The 13,377-nt window shown below is 41.6% G+C and overlaps 1 protein-coding gene across 1 annotated transcript in view; it reads right to left on the bottom strand.

Annotated features, from left to right (window-relative positions):
* Nucleotides 1–9,179: 9,179 nt before the first annotated feature.
* The window catches only part of LOC132861050 (zeta-sarcoglycan), a 48,563-nt gene continuing 44,365 nt past the window's right edge, over nucleotides 9,180–13,377 (bottom strand). The window contains exon 7 of the mRNA XM_060892396.1: nucleotides 9,180–10,211. Within this exon, the coding sequence (XP_060748379.1) occupies nucleotides 10,014–10,211 (198 nt within the window). The 3' untranslated portion in view covers nucleotides 9,180–10,013. The remainder of the gene's footprint in view (nucleotides 10,212–13,377) is intronic.

The following is a 13,377-nucleotide window of genomic DNA, read 5'->3' on the forward strand; positions in this document are numbered from 1 at the left end:
GCTTGTCTGCATCCTGTAGCGTCAGGGGGTAAAAATCCACTTCTGAACTCTCCTGGAAAATGTTCAATGTTCGAGAAAGAAATGAAAAGTCCATGGAAAAAAAATTTGTATTAATTATATTTCATACTAAACCTAGTTTTAAAAATGTCAATTGCAATCACGTTTCTGTCCTTGGAATGATTAATAAGCTCATTGTTTCATATCGATGTAGCTTTTCCTTTCCTTTACTGTGAATCATTTTCATGTGTGATGGAAAATCTGACGAATCAGTATTAGAGTTTATAATGGGTTAATTTAATTAATTTGATTAATATCAGGGGTCACGGTGGCTTAGTAGTTAGCACGTTCGCCTCACACCTCCAGGGTTGGGGGTTTGATTCCCGCCTCCACCTTGTGTGTGTGGAGTTTGCATGTTCTCCCCGTGCCTCGGGGGTTTCCTCCGGGCACTCCGGTTTCCTCCCCCGGTCCAAAGACATGCATGGTAGGTTGATTGGCATCTCTGGAAAATTGTCCGTAGTGTGTGATTGCGTGAGTGAATGAGAGTGTGTGTGTGTGCCCTGTGATGGGTTGGCACTCCGTCCAGGGTGTATCCTGCCTTGATGCCCGATGATGCCTGAGATAGGCACAGGCTCCCCGTGACCCGAGGTAGTTCAGATAAGCGGTAGAAGATGCAATGATTAATATAATTTTTGTTGGCACTATTCAGGATTAAATTATGTATGTAAGTGTGTAATATTTGCTAGCAGATTAATGAGTATTAAAGTCATGGAAAATGGTTATAAATGATGTATCTTGATCAGTCTTGTTGTGACTTGAATATATCTTGGAATTTCTGTTTGTAAAGATTGAATTACCTTTGAGGGTCCCATCTGATGAGGTCATAAAAATACGTAGTTGAGGGTTAAGGCTCCACCAGATGCTCCCAGTCACACTGTCCATTCTGGGATTTGATCTCACAACCTTTTAAGTGAATCATGTAGAATTGTAATCACAGAGCAAGGCCAGCTCTTATTCAGCCAGTATGTACTTTCAAGGTCAGCAAAAGGATCCCTACTTGTCAGCACATCTCTGTTAGTTTAATTTGATGGACATGGTCCATATCTCCTTAACCTTATAATCCTAAATCTAATTTAATCTCTTTTAAGAAATAGGTGAGAGATTCGGCTTCATTCAGACAGCAAAAGCCAAAAATGTTCAGAGATTCATATCTCGTCTTCATCAACCTCAGCTGCATTTATTGGCAGGAAGGAAGTAATTAGGCGTAGACCAGACGGATATTTGTGTTTTAGGGAAAGATGGAGAGAGATTTTTATGGAGACAGGGTCAGAGAAAAAGATGAAATTAGGTGATATCTGTTAAAGACTGGAAATTGTCAAAAGACTCTCAAAAGAGCGATAATTCAGAGAAGCCTTATCTGGAGCGAACAAGGGTATCATTTTGCAAGGTACACTTTGAGGATCCGGCTTCAAATAGGCTACCTAAAGTATTTAGGATACTTTAAAAAAATTGTAATGAAAGCCAAGCTGTCAAGCTTTTTTTTTTCTTTCTCAACATACAGTACAGCACTGCAGCTAGATGCAAGTATGCAGCTAGTATGCTGATGATATATGTTTCACCTGTAAACATTCAAGCATTCAGATAAATACTATTAATGCGAGTGAGTCAGGATAACTGCTGCTCCCACTGTAGGATGCTGCTCATCCTTCACTCTGAAGTAATTAAGATACATTCCATTAAATAAAAGGTTGCAGTCGGATGGTTGCATAGGGACAGTGGCTGTTAGGCGGCACATTGTTCCAGGTGATTGCCTGACTAATCTGATTTTGTCTGGATGTGCACCCTCATGCTGCCGAGCTTCTTTATGCATGTGCACCAGAAAGCGTGCATAAAAGCGTGCACATTAAGCTTACTCGCTGACCCAGAAAATGGTACAATCAAGCCAGTTAGCGTTGCAATTGCTTCAGCCGTTTCATGGCCGCTTTGTATATATTTCCTGGCAGCTTTTCTATAGGGGCTTGTGTGATATCTAGTTAAACATTACTAGGTCTTGTTTTGCAGCTCTTATATTGAGATGGATAACATGGCAGGGCTGTTTGCATTTGTTATTTGGTGACTATTCTTTTGTAACAAACAAGGAAAATGTTCTACATAGTGGAAAGGATTATTCAACATTAGTATGCACAGAGCTTCTGTGAGAATCTGGGGAACTGCACTCACATGCATTGGGAGGAATGGATCTTTAAATAGCTTTATATCTCAGAGGTCCATACAAATTTGCTTGAGTCAAGTTGGGGTCGTAGTTTTTCTTATTGCTTCATTCATATTAAATCCAGCTCATTTAGTTGTGCTTGTCGGAATTCTTCAGGTTATAGCGATCAGGTTATGGGGGCAAAATTAAATCCCTGTTGTTAGATTGGAACTAAGCAGGAAAAATAATGGGAGCTCAGTGGTTAATGTTCTTTTCTTTTGACCTAATGAATACAAATCCCCATCTGGAAGAGAACTTCTGTTGGGTCCTTGATCAGGGCTCTTAACCCTCAGTTGCTCAGCATGCTTGGACTGCACTTTGCATTAATTGCAATTGCCTTTGGAGAGGTGCCTGAAAAGAAGATGATGATAAAACATGCTTAATTGGTTACAGTGCTGCAAATAGATAAAGGATAAAATACAGTCCCATTCCAAACCATCCTTGGTATCCGTAAAACCTACTCCACATCCAACCATTTCCATCTCTATCACATGAACCTCTACCCTTGTATCTACCCCAACCCAATAAGCAACAACTCCACATTTACCAGATTACTGTTAGTAATCGTCTGTTCACACTGCATCCCTTCCGATATATGTTACATTCCCTCAGACCCCATTTCAATATCTACTGTATTCCCCCAGACCCCATCCCAATATCTGCTACATTACTTCAGACCGCATTTCAATATCCCCTATATTCCCGAAGGTCTCATGTATGTCCCCGCCCCATTCTGATCCCAACTACGTGTTCACCACGTTATTTTTGTCACATACTGTATTCATTACAGCACAGTAAAATTCTTTCTTCACATACCTTTGGAAGTTGGGGATAGAGCACAGGGTCAGCCATGATGCAATGCCCCTGGAGCAGAGGCAGTGGCAGCTTGGTGATACTGGGGCTTGAACCCCAACCTGCCAATCAACAAGCCAGAGCCTTAACCACTTGAGCTGCAATGGTCCTTTTGCATACTGTACCATGTATGTAGGTCCCATTTCGGTATCCACCACAGTTGCAGAGGCCACATCTTCATATCATCCATTTCTCAACAACCCCAAGATATATTTTCGTATCTGCCAAATCTTCACAGAACCCATCACCATATCCAACATATCCCCAACTCCATCTGATCCTACAACCAAATGCCTACAGTGAGATTCCATCTCCATAAGGGCCACTTCCCTACAGATTTCATTACTGTACCTACCAAAACCCCTTAAGTCCCATTTCCACCACATTCTCATCAGCCCCATTCCCACAGGCTACATCAGAACTACAGTCAGGTAGATTCTCCATCCTCACCCTATCCCTGCAGATCTCATTTCTGTATCTGCAACATCGCTACAGACTTCATTTCCATATCCACATCATCCCTACAGACCTCATCTCTGTTTCCAAGACATCCCTAAAGGCCTCATGTCCAAAAATGTTTTCTTCTGTCATTCGTTCTTACACTCACTCACTCACTCATTTTCTACCGCTTATCCGAACTACCTCGGGTCACGGGGAGCCTGTGCCAATCTCAGGCGTCATCGGGCATCAAGGCAGGATACACCCTGGACGGAGTGCCAACCCATCACAGGGCACACACACACTCTCATTCACTCACGCAATCACACACTATGGACAATTTTCCAGAGATGCCAATCAACCTACCATGCATGAGTTTCGACCGGGGGAGGAAACCGGAGTACCCGGAGGAAACCTCCAAGGCACGGGGAGAACATGCAAACTCCACACACACAAGGCGGAGGCGGGAATCGGAGGTGTGAGGTGAACGTGCTAACCGCTAAGCCACCGTGCCCCCCTTCGTTCTTACCCATTTTTACTAATTATTCATTTGTCACATTTTGTACATAGATCATTTACTCAATAGAACTCAATGGACTTCTTTGAACTATTTCAGTTCTTTAATGAGTAATTGACCACTTCATTGTCTTCATCTCGATTTAAAAAGTTGTATTTACAATCCTTCCTCGTTTCTCTACACTTGCATTTTGGAATGAGTTTTTTCAGGATGGCATGACACGGACTTCAATGCGACCAGGTGTCTGAGTGATAACAAGCAGTGGCACATCCTACCCTATAAATGGGATATATAATTCAGATAACTCATGTTACTTTTAATACACATGCTAATACCATCCTGTGGGAATACCATAACTCAGTGGGCACTGCCACCGGACTGATTTTTAATAACTTCCCCATCCCAGCAGACCATGTTGCACTATAGTCCAGACGTCATGATGGAATTCACCAGTGAATATCTGGCAAGTTTTACAGAGTACAAGAGTTATGTATCTATGCAGAATTGCTGGAAGAAATAGGATTGCCAGCAGGGAGCTGCACTAAGCTCTATTCGAAGAACTCATCTCTATTCAGAATTGCGAACACACTCTCTCTGGTCCACACACTTATGAGTCTATGTCCTAACAGGAAAACAAACAGTTTGAGCAAGTATGTGTAAAGGCCTTGAATAATTCACCTCATGTGGCTTGTCACTTGTCCCGGTACCAATGTCCAAACCCGCTTTCCTGGATTGACCTTCACTCTGCTCTGAATCCCAATGAGTTCCAGGCAATGTCTCTGTCCCTCTCATTACGTATTCACAAAGCAGAATGAAGATTAAATCCAATTTATTCTGGGGCAACACCGTTCGCATGACACGAACATTACCGATGTTGGCAGATGCATTTAGAAGATTGGAGAAAAGCCGATTGTACTGACAAGCCAAATGTACCGGGGCAGAGACTTCTCTGCAAAAATAAACAGCGATGGCACACCAATCCAACCTTTCATCAAGAATATTGCATTGATTTGAAACAGTACTCATGAATTCATGAGGCTTTTACCTCATGAATACACTTTTATACTGCAATTCATTCGTATGTTTAGGAGGGTCACGGAAAGGTTTATGCCATTTAAAGTAAATACAAAATATGAAGAAAAATGTTGGTTAAAAAGCTTTCAGTCCAGTACAGTGCACTTTGGAACAGCAAAAACATCAGTGGTTAACATTGACCTTCAAGGAATTAGATTTTTCTGTGTATGAATAGTTCAATCTTGCGGTGCAGAAGATTATTAGACCTCCTAGTGATTAGCATAAATTCAGCTTAGCTCTTAACATCATGAAGAGAATTGTTTAGAGACAGATGTATGTTATGTAGATCTTTGCTGCTGTACAGACGATTTTTCATGCTTGACTTTACTCAGTGACCTGAAGCAGAGTTCTGACTGTGCTGAATTTAAAGTGAGTACATTTTCACAGAGCCAGTCACATTTCTAGATGGTCCAGAAGAAGAACCGGTGAACCGGGTGCACTGGTGTGAAGAGGGCAGAATGTTCCAAACATCTCCACATCTAAAGTTCAGTCTATCTTTAGGCCACCAAAGTTCTTTCAGCTTTGGGTTTCAACAGCACAATGCTAGCACAGGAGCATTTAATCAGGATGATGAGTTGACTGAACAGAGCTCTGTGAGATCAGACCACTAATGCATTTATCTCACGAATGATTTCACTCCCTCTGATTTTCTCAGGTGTCATATTAAAATTTATATTATTGTGGAAACAAATCAAAATCTGTAAGATACTCCATGGATGCAATAATATTACAAGCTCACAAACCTTACAAACATTAAACAGCATCCTCTTTATATCCTTTGTTCATGTATTAAACAGCATGAACAGATACATATGATATGATATCAGTTCATGATACTTATTGAAACACTGGAGAACTGTGTTTTTGCCGAGGATGTTTTTTTTTCCCCAGTGAAGTGCACTTCAGGCTGTAGCTCATTAGCCACACATGAGTTCTTTCAGTCTCCTATCACACACAGAACCTATTGTGAATATGGGTGAGTGTGTAATATCAGGGATAAATTACTTTCCTGGAGATCATCAGCTCAAGGAGATTACTCTGAAAGAACTCTCTGACCTTTAACAAAGATCTAACTGGTAGCGCATTCCATGTGTCCCTTGTTAATTTGGTTGATGCTAATAGAAGATTAGCATGGAATAGACTAAGTGTAAATTCTTGATTTTAAAGAAATCCATTACATTGATTTATTTGGAGGGGCTTAGTGGTTAGCACGTTAGCCTCACACCTCCAGGGTTGGGGGTTCGATTCTCGGCTCCTCCTTGTGTGTGGAGTTTGCATGTTCTCCCCGTGCCTCGGGGGTTTCCTCCGGGAACTCCGGTTTCCTCCCCCGGTCCAAAGACATGCATGGTAGGTTGATTGGCATCTCTGGAAAATTTTCCGTAGTGTGATTGCGTGAGTGAACGAGAGTGTGTGTGTGTGTGCCCTGTGATGGGTTGGCACTCCGTCCAGGGTGTATCCTGCCTTGATGCCCGATGACGCCTGAGATAGGCACAGGCTCCCCGTGACCCGAGGTAGTTCGGATAAGCGGTAGAAGATGAGTGAGTGAATGACTTATTTTGTTGTTTGGCTGGATTAGCTGAGAAGTGTTGAGTCACGGGTTCTTAACTGTACAGCAACTGGCAACACACTTGCTAAACAAACACAGACGTTCCTCATCCACCTCGTCCTCATCTGCATGTGGAGAACAACGATGTTGCCGACGTTCACGCTGACGAGGAAGCTGAAACCTCGCTGAAGACTGAGGACACAATAAACAAACATCCTGCTGGAAATCCAAACCTGAACGTCATTTAACTGAAAATTTCAACATGACGGCCAACATTAAAGAGACGTCATCGCTCTTAAAAATAAAATAATACTATAAAATAAATCAAATATAAAAAGAAGTCATTTACAGAACTAAACATTTATATTTTACCAAAGGAACATTGTGTGATTTGTTTCGAGATTTGCTTTTCAACTGCTGTTATAAGATCATTCAAATTCACAATAAATCTTTGTTTATTTATTTATTTATTTATTTATTTATTTATTTCATAATAAAACTTGTTAAAAAAAATCACACTAACTTTATTTTTAAATAAACATTTTATGAAATTTGTTTCACTGGAATAAAAACTTGCTTCAAATTTTCTAAAAATTCTAAAACCAAACAAAAAACAAGAAGTAGCTCAAATGTCAGCTGAGGTTTCGACATTAAACTGCTTGTAAAAGTTCTCGAAAGTTGTAAGAAACTTTTGGTTTTGGTGGACGTGACATCCCAGACTTCTTTGTTTAAATAAATGGCTCGACTGCTACCCAAGTGCTGGCATTTGGATGTGTGTTTACTCCCATTAATGAGTTTCCCCCTGAGGTCCTGCTGAACCTTTTCCCAGTTCCAGTGAAAGGTTGTTGTTATTTACAGGCAGATTACTAGCAATTAAACTAACAATATGTAAAATGTCATACATGATCATTTTTCGAATTCAGCATCACCTCGGGGTGAAACGTACAGGAACTCAGTCCACCATGAACCACTGGATATCTGGAGTTTAATAACGTTCCGGATTTATTTTAACATGCAATATTTTAGCAGCGTGTTAGTTATATTCGGTTAACGATCCCTAACTTTCCCACACTGCCTGATAGTAACACCAGTGGGAATCTCTCTGGCTTTGAATTACGGCGTTCTGTCTCATCTCATGACAGGTTCTTCTTCTTCTTCTTCTTCTTCTTCTTCTTTCAGATGTCTGAGAAGAAATTCCAGTTGGTTTATTAAAAGTCAGAATTCGGGATTTTTAAACAAACTCAAAATTAAACTTTGCTTCCTGTTTACCTAAAGAGAGCGATGCAGCGGCGCTTTAGTCCTTTAATCTGTCCGTCTGTCTCACGTCCATCGTCTGCTCGTTCTGCTCCATCAGATCAGCCGTTCGGGGAAGTCGTGGCCTAATGGTTAGAGAGTCTGACTCTAACCCTTAGGTTGTGGGTTCGAGTCTCGGGCCGGCCACGACTGAGGTGCCCTTGAGCAAGGCACCAAAATCACCCCAACTGCTCCCCGGGCGACGCAGCATAAAAATGGCTGCCTACTACTCCGGGTATGTGTTCACGGTGTGTGTGTTCACTGCTGTGTGTGTGCACTTTGGATGGGTTAAACACAGAGAACAAATTCTGAGTATGTGTCACCGTAATTAGCTGTATGTCACTTTCACTTCACGTTCAGTGTTTCTTTAGCCTCTAGCTAACTCCATGCGGCCGCAATGCATTGTGGGACTGAGAGTCCTGCATGTGCTGCGTTTCTCTTTAATATCGCTGACACATCATCACTGAAATATAGTGAGAGCACAGATTCTGTTGAATTGTGTGTTGTTTTTTTCTCACAGATATCAAATCAACCAACAAATTAAAATAATGTTTCATTTAAAACATTTTCCATTGTGTGTCATTGCGTTACTGATCCTTTATCATCATCGAAGCGCATCGTATTTTATTAAAGACGTTATTAAGTGATAGCGTTGATTATTCTCATTAAACAGGAAACAAAACTCAAGAATTTTTTGTCCAAAAATCGACAATTCCTTCCAGAAATGTAGCATAGCAACAAGATTTTCCAGACAAATCATCGCTCGTCAATAAAAAATAAATCAATGGATATTTATTCAGATACATTTTTAAGATTGTTTTTTTTTTTTTATGTAAAACTCTTTATGTAAAACACTAGATCATACAGTTTTACTATATGAACCATGATACAATCCAAAATCAGCTGAACAGAAGAGTTTCATTTGTATTCAATTCTATTAAACGTGTACAGGATCAGCGGAGAGGGGAAACGTTACCCGGGATTGTCGATGTGTGGATTTTGGTCTGTCGATGATTAGAAAGAATAAAAATCCTATCTTTTTTTTACAACAATCCCAAAACACAAATACACCGAGGGTTGTTTTTAAGGTGGCAAAAATGATAAGATTAAAAAAAAAAAAAAAGATCATCAAACATTCTTGGATACAAAATGTTTAAAATAAACTTTCTCTTTTTATTATTATTTATTGAGTTTCTTATATACATGGCATAATCTTGTGCTTTGTTCCCAAAAAAAGAGAGAAGTCCAAAAAACCAACCAAAGGAAAAGGACAGAAGTGGACGACATTGGACGTGTCCTTCCTGTTTGATGTGTTCGTTAATTAGCGCTCCTCTTTTTGCCGGTGTTTTCTGCTGCGACTGGAGGATGGTTGCGGGTGAACATGTGCTTTTCCGACAACAGCAAAGGCACCTGTGTATCGCTTCTTTAGAAAAACACACACACACACACACACACACACACTCGAGCGTGCACAAGCCGTGTGTGTGTGTGAGTGTGTGTGTGTGCTCGTTTTCATGAGCCTGGTCCGGCCTCGTGTCTAATTTTCCCATAAGTCTCCACTGGGGCAGAGGGGCATACAAAAATAGGAGTACCAAAAACAAGAGAGGGGAAAATACGCTCCGAAACCAGTTCCTGCTCCATTTACAGACCGGGAAGATGAGGCCGCGATCGAGACGAGCTTGTTCCGATTCCTGAATTCCTGAAGGAAGGAAAGAAGGAAGGAGGAAATAAGGGATGGCGGAGAAGAAGAAGAAAGGACAATGAGCAGGGAATGAAAATGTATGTAAATGATAAACAAGAAAAAATATGAGTGGATAAAAAAAAGGAAGTGTGAATAATCAATAAGAAGAAAACACACTCCGTCTGAGTGACACCAAATCCAGCGTTTTGGAGTAAAGTCTGTAAATAAGGTTCAGCGGAGTTGTTGTTGTTGTTGTTGTTGTTGACGTGAAGGTGGAGAGAGATGAACAGAATGAGAAAGGAAAGAGGGAAGGAGGAAGAAAAGGAAGGCCTTTCTGGTGTCGGGCGACGCCCCAACGCCACTCTCAGCTCCATAAACACACGCTGTTGGAGGTCTGGCAGGTGGAGGCGCTGTCAGCGGGGGACAGGTAGAGCTTGCCGCTCGGACACACACACACCTCGTACACGGTGTGTTTTGGGTAGCTGGTGCCCGGGCTGAGCAGCGGGTCCACGCTGCCATGAGGAAGATTGGGCATGCGGATGGACTTGGCATTGAGAAAGATCTGGAAGAGGCAAGGAAAAAAGAAAGGAAATAAGGAATGTGAGTTGTTCACACACACGTTACACACACATTACACACATTATACACACGTTACACACACACGTTACACACACCTTACACACACATTACACACACGTTACACACACCACACACATTACACACGTTACACACACATTACGCACACGTTACACACACCGTTACGCACACACATTATACACACATTACACGCACGTTACACACACATGTTACACACATTATACACACACATTACACACACACGTTACACACACGTTACACACATTATACACACACATTACACACACGTTACACACATTACACAGAGGTTACACACACGTTACACACGTTACACACACCACACACGTTACACACACGTTACACACACGTTACACAAATTGCACACACGTTACACACATGTTACACACACACACGTCACACACATTATACACACACGTTACACACACACGTTACACACATTATACACACACGTTACACACACGTTACACACACACGTTACACACACGTTACACACACGTTACACACACATTATACACACGTTACACACACGTTACACACATTACACAGAGGTTACACACACGTTACACACGTTACACACACCACACACGTTACACACGTTACACACACATTACACACACGTTACACACACCGTTACGCACACACATTATACACACACGTTACACACACGTTACACACATTTCACACACTTTACACACACGTTACACACGGTACATACACGTTACACACATTATACACACGTTACACACATTTCACACACTTTACACACACGTTACACACGGTACATACACGTTACACACATTATACACACGTTACACACATTGCACACACGTTACACACACGTTACACACACATTATACACACACACGTTACACACACATTATACACACACGCTACACACACATTATACACACACGTTACACACATTACACACACGTTACACACACACATTATACACACACGTTACACACATTACACACATTACACACACACTACACATCCCCCAACTTACCATAACCACCTCATATGTATCCTTATACATCCTCATGTATCCTCAATCAATATAATCAATATCCTTATGTATCATTTTGACACAACAGATCAGTTTCCTCTTTTAAACCTTATCAACGTTTTTGTTCTACATTTAGAGCCAAAAATCTCTGGATGATCTGAATTCACAACACTTTGATTTTTATCCAGAACAGAGAGGTTTCCACGAGCTAGAAGAACACTTGGTACCTTCCTGAGTACACAGTAACATCTCCACAGTGAAATTTTACCACATCCAATAACCAGGTGTTTGATTTTAACCTCACAAGTGGATTCTTTCCGTTTTTTCCACCTACTAAGCACAAAAACAGTCAAAATAAACAAAGACGGTGGATCGCAGGCCTCTCTGACAGGAAAACACTGCTACAGGGTTCTACAGGTTTAAGTCTTCACCCAGAGGAACGACTGGGGAACCATCTCATTCTCAACGAATGGTTTTGTAAGATTAGAACCTTGAAGGCTGCAGTCTGATTGGCTAGAGGCACTTCCTGTGTATGGAGGAGATCTCAGTGGGAGGAGTCTGTGATGCATACTAATGAAGGTGTTTGATTTAGGCGTGGATGATGTTCTACATGAAATAATTCCGCTCATTGTGTCTTAGGCTCCGTATATTTGCTTGTTTTTATATTTGAACATTAAAGAAATGTGTGTGTGTGGGTGTGTGTGTGTGTGTGTGTGTGTGTGTGGGTGTAATATCTCTGAGACACTGTGCACATATTTCCCATGTTATCCCTGTCTGTTTTCTACGTGTTTGATTGGCGACTGCGTAGGCTGATGACTGTGAGCAGGGTTTATCTGCTAAGCCACACCGAATCCCCAATTTCACCTCTCGCACATCGCTTCTGTGTTTATCAACCAAACTCCAAACTCCGGAGTTCGAGGAGGTCGCTGAAGGACACGGCAGAGTGTTTGATCTCCACCATAACTCACAGAGATGGAATATTCCACACGGCGAGAGCGAGACAAAGAAGGAGAAGCTAATTATTATGAATAATGGAGTGTGTGGTGTTGATGGTGCGTATCTGTCCAAACAGAAACACAAACGAGGAATCGAGCGTCTGAGCGCAGACATCCGAGACGTCACATCTGTCACTCCGTCTTTTTTTTTTCCCCTCCCGTTCTCTGCTCCACTGTGCTTTCATCCTGTTCCTGTCGTTTGTCTCGTAGTCCGCTGGAAATGACGGAGACAATCTGTTGAAGATGAGCTTATCATATGCCTCGGCATGGTGAGGAACGCAGACGATCCCGGTTACACCGTGAGTTATGTAAGCAATAAAAATGCTCCGGTGTCCTGCTCTTGTAGTAAAATAATCAAAGTGATGGGTGGTGTGATAAAGAGATAAAATGCGAACGAGTAAAACTTTACCTCACAAAAGAACGCTAGCGGAGACCAAAGAAGTTTTAGCATTAAAGGGTTGATTTGTATAGTTAGCGCTAGCGAATAAACAAATGTAAAGAAGTTTCAACCCATAAATAGCTCATAATCTGGCACTTAGCTTTCCTTGTTTGCACCATTCAACCTCCAAACTCCATGCTAAGCTAAGATATTAGCATGGCTGTTTGTTGTGCCTCTTCAAGTAGAATTTATAGTACGTGTAGCAGCAGTTTCCATTTTGAAAGAGGGAAAGATGGAGCCCTCAGGGTGGCTTTAGGAGGAGAGTTAAAGCCTCCCAGCGGAGATATGTGCACTCATTAATGCCTGCTGCTCTCACACGGGCATGAAAACGCCTCACTAGCGCCCTGTTTACCATGCTAATGTGTGTGTGTGTGTATATGGATATTGTGGAGATGATTAGAGAGAGGACAGACAGGAAAAAGACAAAACAAACAAACAAAAAAAAAGCATGGAGCAATATAGAGAAAAGAAAAATGAAAGTCGGGGTAAACAGAGGGAGCGAGAGATGGAAGTGTTTTCTTTGCCGACTTGTTGAGAAGGCGAGAGGTGAATGAAGGACGAGTTGTGAATCCCAAAATAGCACAAACACACAGGGCTTACAAATGACAGCGACGGCAAAAAGTCGTCGCTGCACATTACACACTTCATTAAGCTGCTGAAATGCCAG

The sequence above is a fragment of the Tachysurus vachellii genome, chromosome 2, assembly GCF_030014155.1.
Source record: "Tachysurus vachellii isolate PV-2020 chromosome 2, HZAU_Pvac_v1, whole genome shotgun sequence".
Lineage (NCBI taxonomy): Eukaryota > Metazoa > Chordata > Actinopteri > Siluriformes > Bagridae > Tachysurus > Tachysurus vachellii.